Source organism: Lampetra planeri, chromosome 1 (genome assembly GCF_965212315.1).
Source record: "Lampetra planeri chromosome 1, kcLamPlan1.2.h2, whole genome shotgun sequence".
NCBI lineage: Eukaryota > Metazoa > Chordata > Hyperoartia > Petromyzontiformes > Petromyzontidae > Lampetra > Lampetra planeri.
This window is the reverse complement of record NC_136107.1, coordinates 11,753,491-11,771,872: the sequence shown is the minus strand read 5'-3', so window position 1 is coordinate 11,771,872 and position 18,382 is coordinate 11,753,491. Positions and strand designations below refer to the sequence as shown.

Genomic DNA, 18,382 nt, shown 5'->3' with positions numbered 1-18,382 from the left:
AAATAACACTTACTACCTAGGAACAATAAATAAATGTTACACAGTGTAATTATTTACAACTAGGTTGTTGGGGGGCGCCTATGGCGCCCCCGCACAACCACAGCCTGCAGCGTCCCCGAACAACCACAGCCTGCGGCGGCCCCGAACAACCACAGCCTGCGGCACCCCCCAACAACCACAGCGTGCGGCGATCCCCAACAGACTGGTCAAGTAAATCCTTACCATCCTCTCGCACAGCGTGCAGTGGGCCTTCATCCAGCAGTGAATTTAAGCACCAAAACAACTCGAGAACTAATGTAATGGACAGAGCACGGCTCTCCCTCAGGGCAGCAGTGGGCAGAGCACGGCTCTCCCTCAGGGCAGCAGCGGAGCGAGCATGGCTCTGCCTCAGGGCAGCAGTGGAGAGAGTGTGTCTGGCTTCCTCACGGCAGCAGTGGAGACAGCACGGCTCTCCCTCAAGCCAGCAGTGGAGAACACGGGGGTTCCTCAGGGCAGCAGTGGACGGAGCACGGCTCTGCCTCACTCACCCGTCTACTCTGAGCTGCATGCGATTGTGTGTGAGTGAGTCTGAGTGAGCTGTGTGTATGAGTGAGCTGTGTGTATGAGTGAGCCATGTGTGAGTGGATCGACTGTCAACTTCCTCACTCTGACTAACCCCTCTCCTCTGAGCTCCATGCTATTGTGTGTGAGTCAGAGTGAGTGAGCTGTGTGTATGAGTGAGCCATGTGTGAGTGGATCGACCGTCAGCTTCCTCTGACTCACCCGTCTCCTCTGAGTTGCATGCGATTATGTGAGTGAGTGTGAGTGAGTGTGTGTGAGTGGATTGACCGTCAGCTTTCCGTAGCTGCGTCTCCGGCGCTTTGGCCATGATGTTGCTGCTTCTCGGGCCTCCGAGGTGCGGGACACACCACAACAACACGAATTGGACCACTCGCTGTCACGTGACGCACTTCAACCAATCCGGGGGCGTACATGTTTTGGAGGGGCGAACCTCTGCTTGGCTGCTTGCTCGCGGTCACGTGACGCACTTCAACCAATCCGTGCCACGTTAATCACAGTCACAGAAGGACAGATCTGGGCTATTATATATGTGTATTAATGTAAAGGAGCAATTTTCAAGAGTTGATACTGTGATGGCCTGTAATTGCAAGCCTTAGAGTTAACATTTTAATATTTTCTGAGTGGCTTGAATGGAAATGTTCCCAATGAGCCTTTCACAATGTGACAATATAGCAGTGCAAATGTTTACAATTGTATGAGATGTTCCATTTTTTTCTGATCCACCCTTGACAATGGGGTTATAGATGTTAAATCCACCATGAGAGACTATGATGGACGTGTCTTTTTAAGTGTTCTGGAGAGGAAAACCTCCAGTCCAATTATGCTTATTTTATAAAGTAGTAATATTATTTAACATGCAATCATATTTTTTAAGTCTTGACTTAAAGCTTTCGTGACTGCAGGAATTCATATTATTGGGTCTTGAGGTAAAGTCACATAGATAGGTTAAAAAAAATAACAACAAAAAACCTATCTACGTGACTTTACCGAACGACCCAGTAATATATATTTTGTGAAGCTTTAACCGATTAAATTGTTGGCAATGATTCCTTAATTGAGAAATTCACTTAAAAGTACTGTAAATGTTGAAGAGGCTGTCTTCGGTCAGCAGAATAATATAACATTTTAAACACTAATCTGAATGGCCTTTATTGCCATTGTAGGAAAAATCATAATCTACCATAGAGCTCGCCATTTCATGGGGGAGTGAATCCACTAATGCGTGTACTGCAGGCAGCTTGCAGATCAGATACTCACGCAAAGGGGGACAGAGAACCAAAGTCATTCATCCTGATCCACGCAGCGTGGCAGATGGGCAGCCACACAGCCTGAACATCACGCGTCAGGACAGCTTCGTCCGCATACAGGTGAACACTTGCACATGTTCACACCTGTCGCAGCACCTACATCATGACAGTTCACTGACAGTACAATAATTAACTATTTAAAATAATTCAACTCTTCATTGGCATATATGCACACCATGACATGTTGAAAGTGCAACAACACTTATATCCTTTCTTGTCAACTTGTTATCAGTGTTCTTATTCTATGGTTATTTCGGTAAAGTCACGTAGATAGAAAAAAATATATAACAATTAAATAATTGAATAAAGTTAATACAAATAAAAAAAATATCACGACGTTTCGATCGCAACACAAGCAGCCACTTGTGTTGCGATCGACTGCTTGTGTTGCGATCGAAACGTCGTGATATTTTTTTTATTTTTATTCACTTAATTTTTATAATTTTATTGTTATTATATATTTTTTCTATCTTCGTGACTTTACCGAAAGAACCATAGAATATTAATTCTTGCAGTCACGAAAGCTTTAAGTCAAAATTTGTTATCAGTGTATTCGGTTTGGTGAAGTTTGAATTATCTTTTTCAACGGTTTTACTTAACTTGATTCCTGTGTCATGGTCAAATCTTATAATCAAAATTTAGTCTACTTGCTGTTGTCCAATCAATTCCAAATTTTGCACACGTACTCAGATCCGGTGACAATGCGTGCCAGTATCAAAATAAATTAATCAATTAATTCGCTACTTTAAAGCAATTTACATTTTGTATGGACGCCTCATATATATATATTTGTGTAGGTAAAAAACGCCGCGGTCCCTAAACTCTCGAATCGCCTCGCCCAAGAAGCAGGCGCCACGTGTCTCAGGCGTGCCTGCTCCGTGTGAACGAGTTACGGGCACCCTCACTCCACACAAACAAAAGTTGTACATTGAAGATTCATTTATAAAGTAATCAATGAATTCAAGTAAGGGTTGATGTGGGAGCAGGCGCCGCATCATTGACGTACTTCTCGACCGTGAGATAAACAAAGTTGTTATTAAAAACCGTTGTTTAAAAAAACCTTTTTTTAAGGAATGTATTTATGATTATCTCACCATGTGGCAGTTGGATCATTACCCACAAGTCAAGTGCCATCTATGGGGTGGCCAGAATCACTTCAACCCTTCTACACTTTTCCTTGGCAAGGTGCCAGGTAATGCCACATTTATGTCACATTGTAGTTTGATTATTGCAGCTTACAGGTTTTGTTTGACAGGAATAACATTTTCTTTCATATTTTATTAAAAGGATACTTAATTTCTAATAAGTCATACATATGTAATAAGAGAGTACACTGACGGGCGCCGGCCGGCTGGATAGGCTCCGCTGCATCAGCCATTAGCCAATCAGGATTGAGTGGGGATCATCTGGGCCAAGTTCATGGGCGGAGCTCAGGGGTGCTTGCGGAGAACCATCGGGAAGGTTTTAGAAGGGGTGTGGCTAGAGGCGGAGCTTGTGTCCGCGGGATATAAGGGGAAGCAAGAAGGGGCTCGGGGTCAGTGTGGGAAGTCTTGAAGCGGGACCACGTCTCGTGCCTCTGGAACGCCAGTGGCCACGTGGCGATGCGGGGGGTTGTCTCCTTGCGCGCCGCCAGCCAGCGGTGCACAGGAGCGGAGAGTGCGAGCGAGCCGTAAGCGGGACAACACCAACTTACGCCGCGCAAGGAGGAACGAGCAGTGATATGCTTGGAAAGGAACATGGAGCTGTCCAGCCATTAAATAAATAAATAAAGAAGACACAAGTCAAAGATCGTCGTCGAAGTGATTTATTACAACTGGTGTCAGAAGTGACTCTTGAATCCGGACATCGTGAGTACTACAAGGATGTCCAAACATTTCAAGAAAAAGAACCCGCTTGCGCCGTCCTCCGACGACGATGACATCTCGCTCACTCAAGACCTGTCGACCCTGGGTACCGTGGACCCGGTTACTGCAACCACGGCTGGCACGACCAAGGCGCCGGGCAAAGACATCAGAGCAGTGCCGTCTTTGTCTCCGGGTACGGATGACGGCTGGCGGCGTGTTGCTGAGCAGATCGACTCTCTCCGTGCGGTTCTGCTTAACCTCGTGATGCTGGTCACGTCGTCTGCGGCGCCAGGACGACCACAGGATGCACTGCCGAGTGGAGACGTGCAGGGCTCCCTTCGGGGAGTCTTGGAGGGTCCCCTCGTGCAAACTTCGTCCGCCAATTTCGCCCGCGGGGGGCGCCATGTGGCGGGAGGCCGCCATCTTGGGCGTGGCTGCAGGTGTGCAGTCGGAGACCGCCATTTCGCTGGAGCCGCGGTGGCGACGTCTGCCAGCGAGAGCGGTGCAGGGCGCAGTCATCGACCTTCCCCACATCAAGGAATTAGTCGCGGGCGGCGATTGGAGTGCTTTTACGTGGCGGTTCGAGTCGGCATTTCGTTCAGTGCGGTGGACGGAGGAGGAGGCATTGGACGCGTTACATACCCTCCTCGACGACGTATCGCTAGCGGTGTTCCGCTCTATTCCCTCTGACAATAAAAAAACGTTGAAGGGTGCGTTTGCCGCGATGGCGGAAATTTATGAACCACCTTCAGACACTCAGAGGAAGTTTATGCATCGTCGGCGGGGGAGCAAAGAATCTCTCCTTGCCTACCGGGGCGCTCTGTTGGCGCTCGCGATGGCCGCTTACCCCGACGCCAGACCTGATGTGCTAGACCCTCTTATCTTAGGCAAGATGTTGGAGCTGTCAAAAGAGATGGGCATTTCACTGCCGGTGTGCGGTCATGGGCCGCTGACATCCCGGTGGGCCGCAAAGTGTCTCGACACCCAGGACAACTTGCGCCATTGGGTGCAGATGGCCGCCTGGACGGGGGACCCGGCCCGGGATGGTGAACCAAAGGGATGGGAGTCATCTATGGTCGCCCACATCCCGGAAGACATAGGGATCGGGGACCTGGCTGCCGCCGCTCCTCGCTGAAGTCCTCGGCGGGGACCGGACTCGCATTGGGGAGGGACGTATAAGCTGGGCGGGGATGAAGATGTGGCCACTCGGCGGGCTGGGATGACGTGCTTCAAGTGTGGCCGCTTGGGCCACTTCGCTCGGGACTGCCGAGTCACCCTCATCCTCCGCCGTCTCCCGGGACTCCATCTTCGGCGCCGCCGCCATGGTCAAACCGCGACTCCGGCCAGACAAGTCGGTATGCACCAGACACCCAGCATCAATTGACATCTCATGCATCTTCCGGCGCGCGTAGTAAATTACCACTGTGCGGTTCAGACGATGCGGTTGGGGGTGCGGCTCGGTCGATGACACAATGGAGGAAATTGGCACGACGTGTTGTAGCAGCTGCGATGGGATCCTCTACGGTGCCGTGATCTATACAGGGGGTGGACTTTCAGATATTAGTGGACACTGGGGCGTCTGCCACTATTATCTCCAACGTAATTTTCCACCTTTCTATTCCCGCCTCGCGCTGCGGCCTGCTTTTGATGCGTGTATTGCTGCTAATGGGGGTAGTATGGGCACCGTCGGGCAAGTAAAGGCCCATGTTGCCATTGGGAATGTTTCTGCGTCGGGGACGGTTTTGATTTTCAGGTCCTTGGTGGTGCCCTGCTTGTTGGACACCGACTTTCTTCGTAAGGGCTGTCTGGAGTTGCCAGCAGGTCGCAAGATGTTTTTTTTGCCATCCCCGTTCAGTCGTCCCCCACCGTGCGTGGCTGTTCAAGCGCTACCAAGGGTTTTGCTCTTGTGGGGGACCAGACGATTATTTGTGCCGGTCAGGCCCCGTTTTTTGCAAGTTTTGAATGTTGGTCCGGAAGGTGTTTTGGTTCCGGCTGGAACTGTTTTGGCTCATGCCACTACCACTTTTACAGACCACGATGATAACCTACCTCGTAAATTGGTCGGGGCGATTCATCCACAAGCGATGTCCGACGATCGTTGGATCACTATGAGACCTCCTTTACCAGTGGCAAAATATAGTAGTAGGTTTTTACCCTTTAAACTGGTACAAAAACTGACACCTTTATACAAGGCATCATGTTTGCAATAACCACAACACAACCAGTTTAAAGGGTAAAACCTACTACTATATTTTGCCACTGGTAAAGGAGGTCTCATAGTGTAAATGCTTACCCCGAGCTCTCAATACTCTGATAGTGCGCTGTTTTTGAGTTGTACGCCTTTTGGCGTCATCTGGTCCAACACCAATGGAGACTAGGCTCTAAGAAAAGCTGTCTCGGGTGTGGACCAATCAACTTCAAGGACAGTGCATATCATTATCATCATCAGAGTTTCTTTTTGTTTGCATTTTGACTGCTTGTGTTGTGGTTATTGCAAACATGATGCCTTGTATAAAGGTGTCAGTTTTTGTACCAGTTTAAAGGGTAAAAACCTACTACTATATTTTGCCCCTGGTAAAGGAGGTCTCATAGTGTAAATGCTTACCCCGAGCTCTCAATACTCTGATAGTGCGCTGTTTTTGAGTTGTACGTCTTTTGGCGTCATCTGGTCCAAAACCAATGGAGACTAGGCTCTAAGAAAATCTGTCTCGGGTGTGGACCAATCAACTTCAAGGACAATGCATATCATTATCATCATCAGAGTTGTTTCTTTTTGTTTGCATTTTGACTGCTTGTGTTGTGGTTATTGCAAACATGATGCCTTGTATAAAGGTGTCAGTTTTTGTACAAGTTGAAAGGGTAAAAACCTACTACTACTAGATCGTTGGATCGTGGATTTGTGCCAGAAGAATTTGTCGTTGGCCGCTGATCAACGCGGCGCGTTACGGACACTACTGTCCGACTACGCCGACGTTTTCAGCAAGGACGATTTTGATTTGGGTCGCACATCGCTCTTGTCCCACCACATTAATACCGGGGAGGCGAGCCCCATACGACTGAATCCGCACCGGTTGAGTCCCTCGGAGAGGGACCATGTACGCTGCGCGGTGGATGAGATGCAGGCCGCTGACATAATCTCGCCATCTACTAGCCCCTGGGGAGCACCTGTTGTTCTCGTTAAGAAAAAAAATGGTAACCTCCGGTTTTGCGTTGATTTTCGTAAGCTTAATAAGGTATCCGTGGCAAATGCATACCTCCTGCCACGGATGGACGATTCCCTCAATGCATTGTCAGGGGCGAAATACTTCTCCACCCTCGATCTTTCTTACGGGTTTTGGCAGCTGCCCCTCGATGATTCTTCGAAGCCAAAAACTGAATTCCGTACGCCTCAGGGACTTTTGCAATTTAATTGTCTTCCCATGGGTCCGAACTTCGCTCCCGCCACGTTCCAACGCCTAATGGAGCTGGTTTTAGCCGGATTGCAATGGGACGCGTGTCTCATATACTTAGGTGACATTATTATGTTCAGTCGTACGTTCGAGGAACACCTTCGGCGATTGAAGGCTGTTTTCGACAGGCATTCCGCTAATCAGGCATTCCGCTAATCTCAAATTTAAACCTAGAAAATGTTATCTTTTGCAACGTTCCGTGTGTTCCTTAGGATACATTGTCAGCTCCGATGGCGTCGCCACGGACCTGGACAAAACTTGTGTTCGTGACTGGCCCACCCCAACTTTCATGGGGGATGTGCGTAGTTTTGTCGGGTTCGCGTCCTACTACCGTCGGTTCGTTCCAAATTTTTTTACCATCGCTAAGCCTCTACACGTCCTCATGGCAAAGAATCAGAGGTTTAAATGGGGGACGAAGGAAGAGCAGGCGATCAGGGCCCTTCGGGATCAATTGGCGACTGGACCGACGCTTGATTACCCTGACTTCTCCTTGCCGTTTATCCTGGCATCGGCGCCGTTTTGTCTCAGTCTAAAAATGGCATGGAGAGGGTTGTTGAGTATGGTAGCCGTGTCCTCTCTCAGACTGAGAGTCGCTACTGTGTTACGCGTAGGGAACTATTGGCGATTGTCCATTTCGTTCGCCAATATCGTCCTTACCTGTACGGCATAAAATTTCTTGTACGCACTGACCATGCTGCCCTACAGTATTCCTTGAAAATTGAACAACCATCTAGCCAGCTGTCTCGATGGCTTGAGACGTTACAGGAATTCTTCTTTGATGCATGAGGCACTAATCGGTGCACACGTCCCCCTCAGCTCCCTCGGCCTGTCATGTCCGCGGTGGCAGATTCCGCGAAGCATGCCAGCCTGTGGCCGGCTGACAGTGCGTTGCACCTACCACGTTCGGTATGGGTATGCGAGCAACTATTGGACAAATCGTTGGTTTCTTTGCAATGTCGGGCTGACGGGTCGCATGGGTCATCGTTCAAGGACGACTCACCGCAGGCGGCTTTCCAGGACGGGTTGTTGATGTGGAGAGACGATTTGTTGGGCCGTTGGCGTCTGGTGGTTCCCGTCGCGCTTCGGCATGAGTTGATTCGGGTGTTGCACGCTGAGAAATTGTTACACCTGAGCGTGCAGAAAACCTTGCTCATGCTACAGAGAGATTATTTTTGGCCGGGTATGACAGCCGATGTCGCGAAGGCTATCCAGGCCTGCCCCGAATGTGCTCGGCAGAAACCACCGCGCCAGAAATATATTCCACCCTTGAAATCTATTCAAGTTACACGGATTAACGAATTGGTGGCTCTTGACATCCTCGGGCCTTTTCCTCCTACTGCCAGAAGCAACACATTCTTGTTGGTGGGGGTGGAATATTTCTCATGGTGGCCGATGGGCTTGGCCCTTGCCCGATCAATTGGCGTCTTCGATCATGGATGCATTTTTGAACGGCTATGTAATGGACAAAGGCGCACCGGAACAACTGCTTACGGACCAGGGCTGTAATTTTTCACGTGTGATGCCTTGGGCACTAAGAAGATACGGAATTTGCCTTACCACCCGCAAACGGATGGGATGGTTGGGCGATTGAACCGTACCCTGTCTGCCATGCTCTGCCACACTGTAAGTGAAAAACAGGCCGATTGGGATCTGCACGTCCCTAGCGTGCTCTCTGCCTACCGTATGGCCCCACATGCTTCCACCGGGTACTCTCCGTTTTTCCTCATGTATGGCCGTGAGAACGTCCCACCGATTGGCTTGCAACTGGGAACGCTCACGAGAGGGCCTGCTCAGACCCTCCCCGAACATGTCCGCGACTCTGTCCGCCGTGTCACAGAGGCACGGGAGGCGGCACGAATCGGCACGGCCAAAACCCAGGCTTGTAATGAGCGGTGTGCTCGTCGGTCGCATCGTGACATGCCATGGGCTGTGGGTGACCGGACCTGGCTTCATTGCCCCCAAGTGCCGGTGGGCACCTCCCCCAAGCTACACAGGTCCGTGGCAGGAGCCTGTCAAGTTGATAGATATTCGACATCCTCAATGTGTACGTATCCGTGTGGGTCAGCGCCGTTGGTACGTCCACACATCCCGGTTTAAGCCTTTTTTTCCTCCGCGCGTCGATCCACCATCCCCAATGAGTACCTTGCCGGTGTCTGATGCATCCAACGTGCCATTCCAGTTGCCGGTTGATCCCACAATCGACTGGCCAGTGTCATAGGGTAGAAGAACTGTACCTCACACAATACTCAACCAAACTCTTCATGGGAAAACATTACGTTAAGATTGTACACTTTCTTATTTTATTGCCTGCAGTTCATTACGCAGCATTTGGATACACCACACCGTGCTGCAGAGATGGAAGAACACAAACAAATTATTTCGTTAAAAAAAAAACCTTGTAGGCTGCTTCCTTTTTTGGTTCGCTGCCAAGAATGAATTTGTCAATCTCATCTTTCCAATAGTTAATTTTATCATGACCTGTCTGTTTCAAGGACGTTGTGCAAGACTTTTCTGGGCCTGTTGTGGCCATGCAGTTTTGTTTCTTGTTTAATATATTTGTCTATAATTAGTGTACATCCTGTCTGTGTGTTTAGCTATGTAATTTACAAATTGATGCATGTGCTGCATGCCAATTTATCTGCTGATTTAGCATTTTTTATTTGGTGCTCAAAGATGTGTGTTCAATTCACATATATATATCTATTCTTAGGTTTAATTTTACTTCGAACAATTGTTTATGAAGAAGAAAAAAATGCCTTTTCTAAGATATTGCATTTGTCATACAATACTCTATTGCACATATGTCTGCAGTACATATATTTGAAAGTCATTCCAGGTCAATATCTAATCTTATTACTGTGCTGTTTGGGTTGTGGTTGGAACAAATCGAGTGCATCCTGCACTGCTGCCGATCGATGATGATCCATTAGATCCAGATCTTCCATTAGGCAAAATTGCCCTCAGCCTGATATACCTACATCTAGATATAAAGTCTCGTAACGATTATCAGTCATGTTGACATAGATTATTTTAGTCTAAAATACTGTATACTTAATCACCTCTCATTTTGGTCCCTCGACTTAGAGTAAATCTAGATAATGATGTGCTAAATTAAAGCAAATACAGTACTGTACATGCGAAACATGCAATTTCTGAAAAAGAAATGCTGCACATTTTGTTTTAGGCAATCTTTGGAATGTGAACCAAAGAATAATGGTGTTTGGTTTGTCATAGCTTATTCTATGATCGTCTCTGAAGGCATACATGACAACAATAACTCAACACATTTGTCAATAACATTGCATTAAAAAAAAGTATATATTATGTGACGTTTTTGGCAATGGCCCTTCTTCACAGCACATATAGTTACGTAAAATAAGCAATCACACGTAATTATTTAATTGGGTAAAGTTCATGCATTATGTATTAAGTACGTTGCTAATTTTTTTTTGAGTTTTGTGACGGAGGTTATATATAGTGAGGGAAAAAAGAGTATTTGATCCCCTGCTGATTTTGTACGTTTGCCCACTGACAAATAAATTATCAGTCTATATTTTTAATGGTAGGTTTATTTGAACAGTGAGAGACAGAATAACAACAACAAAATCCAGAAAAACGCATGTCAAAAATGTTATAAATTGATTAGCACTTTAATGAGGGAAATAAGTATTTGACCCCTCTGCAAAACATGACTTAGTACTTGGTGGCAAAACCTTTGTTGGCAATCACAGAGGTCAGACGTTTCTTGTAGTTGGCCACTAGTTGTGCACACATCTCAGGAGGGATTTTGTCCCACTCCTCTTTACAGATCTTCTCCAGGTCATTAAGTTTTCGAGGCTGACGTTTGGAAACTCGAACCTTCACCTCCCTCAGGTTTTCTATGGGATTAAGGACTGGAGACTGGCTAGGCCACTCCAGGACCTTAATGTGCGTCTTCTTGAGCCACTCCTTTGTTGCCTTGGCCGTGTGTTTTGGGTCATTGTCATACTGGAATACCCATCCACGACCCATTTTCAATGCCCTGGCTGAGGGAAGGAGGTTCTCACCCAAGATTTGACGGTACATGGCCCTGTCCATCGTCCCTTTGATGCGGTGAAGTTGTCCTGTCCCCTTAGCAGAAAAACACCCCCAAAGCATAATGTTTCCACCTCCATGCTTGACGGTGGGGATGGTGTTCTTGTGGTCATAGGCAGCATTCCTCCTCCTCCAAACACGGCGAGTTGAGTTGATGCCAAAGAGCTCCATTTTGGTCTCATCTGACCACAACACTTTCACCCAGTTGTCCTCTGAATCATTCAGATGTTCATTGGCAAACTTCAGACGGGCATGTATATGTGCTTTCTTGAGCAGGGGGACCTTGCGGGCGCTGCAGGATATCAGTCCTTCTCGGCGTAGTGTATTACCAACTGTTTTCTTGGTGACTATGGTCCCAGCTGCCTTGAGATCATTGACAAGATCCTCCCGTGTAGTTCTGGGCTGATTCCTCACCGTTCTCATGATCATTGCAACTCCACGAGGTGAGATCTTGCATGGAGCCCCAGGCCGAGGGAGATTGACAGTTCTTTTGTGTTTCTTCCATTTGCGAATAATCGCAGCAACTATTGTCACCTTCTCACCAAACTGCTTGGTGATGGTCTTGTAACCCATTCCAGCCTTGTGTAGGTCTACAATCTTGTCCCTGACATCCTTGGAGAGCTCTTTGGTCTTGGCCATGGTGGAGAGTTTGGAATCTGATTGATTGCTTCTGTGAACAGGTGTCTTTTATACAGGTAACAAGCTGAGATTAGGAGCACTCCCTTTAAGAGTGTGCTCCTAATCTCAGCTCGTTACCTGTATAAAAGACACCTGGGAGCCAGAAATTTTTTTGATTGAGAGGGGGTCAAATACTTATTTCCCTCATTAAAATGCAAATCAATTTATAACATTTTTGACATGCGTTTCTCTGGATTTTGTTGTTGTTATTCTGTCTCTCACTGTTCAAATAAACCTACCATTAAAATTATAGACTAATCATTTCTTTGTCAGTGGGCAAACGTACAAAATCAGCAGGGGATCAAATACTTTTTTCCCTCACTGTATGTTTAGATTTACAACTGGTAAAATGCCATTCATCTAACAGATACAAAAAAACATCGTTGTAAGGTTTGACAGAAATCTTCTTCAATTTTCTCATAGCAAATTAGCCGAGAGGATACCTTGATGTAATTGGTGAACACTGTCATCTTCATTCGGACCTAAAGATTCACCAGTAATAGCTTAACGGTGGCTGCAACATAAATTACTTTCTGATTTACAGCACATGTAGCAAATGGTTTCAAAAAGACAGTCAACATTAAGCAGTATTAAATTGTGCAAAAGCCTACGTGCTTTTGCGACCAACATTATCCAAAAGAGAGGGGTTTTTAAAGTTAAATTCATGTAAAATCAATACAATTATCTGGCATTCAGCATATCATAGAGTGCATACAGTGCCACACCCACAACAGGCCTAGCTTTTCACGTTACTTAAGAGTTATAATAATATGGCGAATTTGTTTAACGCAGTGTTTCAGCAAATTTGTTCATCGCTTATTCCAAGTTTGTGATTAGCGAGTTAATGAATATGAATAGATACCTTTCAAGCTGGGAACTGAGCATTATGTTAATGTACAAATACAACATGTATACAATGGATAATGTGGTTCCTTTTAAGCCAGTCTATGAATAGCGTTTGTGCAGAATTGATGCACAAGTGTGCCTTTTTAAAATAATTATCACACTCTAAAAGGTACACTTACTTAAAAAATATATATTCACAGTCCAGTATACATACATTGTACTTTAGCCTAAATACAGTGATATCTTATCGGCCATCGTACATTTATGCACATCCAGCAGTGGCTTGACAAAGAGCTGAAAACATCACTTAAAGTAGAACCTCTCCTATCCGATATGTGGGGCATGATCATCACAGATCCTGTTACGTTATCTGCATCTCCCCCCCCCCCCCCCCACAAAAGATGCAGATTACAGAGAATAGGAAGCATATGGACGCGGATAGTAGTATTTGTGTCAGAGTCGTGTGTAAAATAGGGTCGCGGGCAAGATGAGTTGTTCTGTAAATCCATTCTCGTTTATGTCCTCATAAAGAAGAGTCCACAAAAGAAAGTCATGATTCACAACTGGCAGTATGAGCCACCTATGCACCCCCTGATGGAGAAGGCGGGGGCGGTGCCTCTTTGATTGACAGCCCCGGAGGAGCTCCGGGCCATCCCACGAGAGGGCAACACCGGCGACGCGGCTCCTTCACGAACTATCTCGTGTGGATAGACAGGCATATTCGGAAAGAAGCAGTTACCCAGTTGCTTTGTTCACAGGCTGTGTGTAAATAAAAGCACAGACTACGCACCGCAATAGCCGTCTTTTGTTTGGTTTGTTATAGGCATTTCCACAGGGAGGTCTTGAGCGTGTTCCTCACTGTTAATCATCCAGAAGAGTTTGGTATGTATGTATGCTTTGATATATATCCAGTAGTGCTGAGCGTTGAATTGTTTGATTGTACTGTATTGTGTAACACGACCTCTGTGTGTAAGGGAGAGTGTGTATGTGCCGATTGAGCGTGTGGCGTGAGTCGCAATGTGAAATTGTGCTGAGTGTACAACCAGCTCACGGTCGTTTTGAGTATCGTACGATGTTTGTCATGAGCTTGTTTTGAAAGGGTAGGAGAGAAACAGGTTTGACGACATAGAGGGATCCGTGTGGGCAATATACAGTGCCGTAAATATGGATACTCAATACAGGTTTTTTTGGGTTAGATCGCGTAAATATGTGTCGTTAAACCCGCCACCACCCGACAGCCAATTGGTAAGATTTGTCACGTAAACAGAACATGCAAATTCGTTACTAGTACAGCACACTGGTTGTGTATTGGAGAGCAAAGCCACAACATTTAAAGGTTGAGTACGACGTTTCGACAGTAATTTCAACTAGCTTAATCTTCGTTACTAGTGTTGTACTAGTGTAGAGGTGTAATTGTGTATGGGAGCGGATGGCCAACAAACACAAGGGGCGTGGTTAGGGCCGTACACATAGGAGGTGCTCACACCGACGTCCGCACCTGCATCCCCCACAGGCCCCTCCCGGGGGCCGAGTATTATAAAAGGTGGTGAGCCGGAGGGCTCGAGGTCTGAGTATCAGCTTTAACCAGCGAAGACCGAAGACCAGCTAGCGTAGGCCCCGGAGCTCCCCTGGCTCGCTGTCCTTGTCAGAGCCGACCAGGGCAAGCCGGTGGCGTGGCCCCGAGAGCCCAGACTGACGAGCCGGTCTGGAGACTCAGGGTGCCGGGATCCCAGCTTGACCAGGGCTGGGATAGGTAGCCTCCCCTAGCTCCGCAGTGGAGGACTTGGGCATAGGTTAGCGGGGTTAGAAGTTGTGTATCCCTGTAGCCGAGTGAAGGGGATGATACCCCCTTAAGTATTGTGTGTACCCATTACTGTGCACAAGTTGGTGTCAATAAATAAGTGTGCCTCCGACCCTGTCGTCAAGCCTCCTGATACTTACTACATCTGGGGTCAGAAGTAAAACGTTCAACGATGGACACACGAGGGACGACACGTACCAGGGAGTCGGAGATGGAGGACACCGCGGCCGAATCGCCAACAGAGATGGCCGAGGTCGGATCGGAGCAGCCGGGGCCGAGTACACCCGTGCTGCTACGACAGGAAGGGGGGGATGCGTCGGCCGAGGGACTTCGGCTGGCTCACTCCCGCCTGGCGGAGCTGCTCTACGCTGCGGCCGCCGCGTTGGAAGAGATCACGCGGCTGGGTGCTGGAGGGGCTGCGCGGGACGACGACAACAGCCGACGCGCGGCGACATTTCCCGCCACCACGACGCGGCTCGCGGTTAAATATCCCGCCATCACTACAGTGCGGGCAGAGGGTGGGGCCAGCCCGCGTCAGGTGACTGCTGAGGGCCAAGCACAAGCCGTGACGTCATCAGCACCGGCCAGCGCGTCAACATCAGAGCGACCGGCGATGCCATGCTCGCAGCCCGCCCACACTGTAACATCTGTTGGGGACAGAGCGCGATCCGCAGCCACGGACGTCGCGTTACAGCAGCGACTGCCGCCTCTCAAAGAATTCGTGGGCGCGGACGGAGACTGGGGCGGCTTCAAAAGGCGGTTCATCGCTCATCAAGAGATGGCGAACTGGAAGGACGCCGAGGCACTACGCGCGCTGCCGGCGATGCTGGACAACGACGCCCTGGCTACCCTCACCTCGGCGCCTAAGGAAAAGCGCGCCACGCTGCACTTGGCGCTGCAGCTGCTGTCAGCCGTCTATGGGCCACCTTCGGACTGCAGGCAGCTGTTCCACGATCGGCATCGGGGCGCCAACGAATCGCCCCTGGCCTTCCGGACGGCTCTCCTGGCCCTGGCAAAGGCAGCTTTTCCGCAGATGGACGAGGAGGGAGTGGACGCCATGGTGGCTGAAAAGCTGCTGCTACTCGCTGATGAGCTGGACGTCGCCGTCTTGGCTCAAGACGACGCAGAGATGTCATCCCTGCTGGTCGCGCGCCACATCCACGGGGGCTTGCGGTCCCTGCGTCGCAAGGCCGCCAAGGGGGTGGCCGGCCATGCCATGGTGGCCACCACCCTCCCATCGGAGGAGGTCTGCGGGGTGGAGCGGCGGGGGGAATGGAGATCGGCGGCACCACAGGCTCGGAATGGACCGAGCCGCCAGGAGCAGCCCAGGCCATCTGGGGCGCTCACACGCTGCTACAACTGTGGCCTGCAAGGCCACGTTGCTTCAGGATTCCGGGCTCCCCGTCAGCGTGGGGCGACACCTCGTCAGGACGCCGCGCCGTCTCCACCCAAGCTCCAGCAGAGAAATACGGCGAGTCGTGGCACCTCACACGTTTGGCCCATGCACACATCCGACACACACTCACGCGCTCAACTGAACAGGGCTCGAAAATCGCCAGCCGTTGCGCCCGTTTGTGCTGAAATGCGGCGAGCGCTCCAACCGGGTCAGTGGTCGGAGCTCGCCCATCGTGTCGTTGCAGCGTCGGCGGGGTTCGTCAGTTGTGGTCGGTCATATTGATGGGGTAGAGGTGCGGATTTTAATTGACACAGGGGCATCGGCGACCATTATATCTGATTTGATTCATAACATCCTTCCCGTTCAAAGTCGTCCCTTGCTCCCCGTTGACGTGCCATGCTATGCTGCTAACGGGGGCTCGCTGGGCATTATTGGGCAAATCCGCGCCAAAATTTGCATTGGAGACATTAAATTATCCGGGCCTGTTTTGGTTTCCTCCTCACTCGCGGTTCCGTGCCTGTTGGGGACGGATTTCTTGGCCAAAATGCCCATTCGTATCTTGATTGACCAGGGGTGCATCGAGCTCCCGTCGGGCCGACGTGTTACATTTTTGTCTTCCCCCACCACGGAGCGTCGGGCGTTTGCCACCGTGCAGGCGCTCGTGACAAAAACTGTGCGCGTACCCCCGGGGGCGCAGATGCTCGTCCCTCTTAGGTTGCGTCGGCCGTTTGCTGAAGGGGTTGCAGATCGGGGGGTCTTGTTGGGACCATCTCGGGCCGGGGTCAATGTACCCGATTTGCTAGCGGCTCAGACCATGGTGAAAGGGGATGGGGACCCCTTCATTGCAGTCCTTAATGTAGGATCGCGAACGGCCGTGGTTCCTCAAGGGACCGTGCTTGCACACGCAACGCCGGTACCCTATGAGGAACCACTCGTGGGTCAGGTAAGCACCGATCCTCCGTCGCGACCGCATTCGGACTGTGATGACGGATGGCTGGATGCTCTTTGCGCGGGATCAGTAGACCTGTCCGACTCGCAGCGTGCGCAGTTGCGAGTTCTCCTGAACGAATTTGCCGACGTTTTTAGTCAACACAAATTTGATATTGGTTGTACTAAATTGCTGCGACACCATATTGACACGGGTGACAGTGCGCCAATCCGCCAAAATCCCTTTCGGTTGAGTCCCGCCGAAAAGGATCATGTCAAATTCGCTGTTGATGACATGCTAGCCGCCGATATCATTTCCCCTTCCAACAGCCCGTGGGGCGCGCCGATCGTTTTGGTGAAAAAACACGATGGCTCACTGCGGTTTTGTGTCGACTTTCGGCGATTGAACAAAATTTCTGTGGCAGATGCGTACCCGCTTCCTCGAATGGATGAGTCGCTCGATGCCTTGGCGGGGGCGCGATTCTTTTCCACCCTCGATTTACTATCTGGATTCTGGCAGCTTCCTCTGGATGACGAATCAAAACCTAAGACTGCTTTTCGTACACCGCAAGGTATCTTCCAATTTAACCGCTTGCCGATGGGCTTACATTCTGCGCCGGCAACTTTTCAGCGGTTAATGGAACTGGTCTTGGCAGGCTTGCAATGGGATTCGTGTTTAATTTACTTGGACGATGTCATCGTCTTTAGCAAATCCTTCGAGGAACACCTCTAGAGGTTGCGTGCTGTTTTTCTCAAAATACGGGCTGCCAATTTGAAGTTTAAACCGCAGTATTTGGGTCACATTGTTGGGCGCTCAGGGATATCCACTGATCCCGCCAAAACGGAATGCGTCAGCTCCTGGCCGACTCCCACCGCGGTGGGAGAGGTCAGGAGTTTCATTGGGTTGGCGTCGTACTATCGGCGGTTTGTGGCTGACTTCGCTACGATCGCGAAACCATTGCATGCCTTGACGTCCAAGGGCGTCAGGTTTCATTGGGGGCCGGAGGAGGAGGCTGCTTTTCGCGCCCTCCGGAATGCCCTGGTGGGGGCTCCGCCGTTGAATTACCCCGATTTCTCACAACCCTTCTTGCTCGATACAGACGCAAGTAACACGGGCATTGGGGGCGTGCTGTCCCAGCTCGTTGGGGGCGTAGAGCATGTGGTGGCTTACGGTAGTCGGGTACTGTCTCCAGCGGAACAACGGTACTGCGTTACCCATCGAGAATTATTGGCAATTGTTTATTTCATTCTGCAGTACTGCCCGTATCTGTACGGTCGGCGTTTCACCGTCCGTACAGATCACGCGGCTCTACAGTATGCTCTGCGGGTTCAACAACCATCGGGCCAGTTGTCTCGATGGTTGGAGATTCTCCAAGACTACGACTTTGTCACCACATATCGTAAGGGCGCCACCCACTTCGGAGTGCGCTTGCCTCTTGGGTTCGGGGCGTTGTAGGCCCCCGAACGTCTCCACCGATTCGGTCCTCGTGGCCGCCGCC

At 49.6% G+C, this 18,382-nt stretch overlaps 1 protein-coding gene across 1 annotated transcript in view; it reads left to right on the top strand.

The window, feature by feature from the left end:
* The window catches only part of LOC144717812 (contactin-associated protein-like 2), a 191,865-nt gene that overhangs the window by 158,381 nt on the left and 15,102 nt on the right, over positions 1 to 18,382 (top strand). Inside the window, exons 20-21 of the mRNA XM_078593481.1 lie at positions 1,795 to 1,928; positions 2,973 to 3,060. Coding sequence (XP_078449607.1) covers positions 1,795 to 1,928; positions 2,973 to 3,060 — 222 coding nt within the window. The remainder of the gene's footprint in view (positions 1 to 1,794; positions 1,929 to 2,972; positions 3,061 to 18,382) is intronic.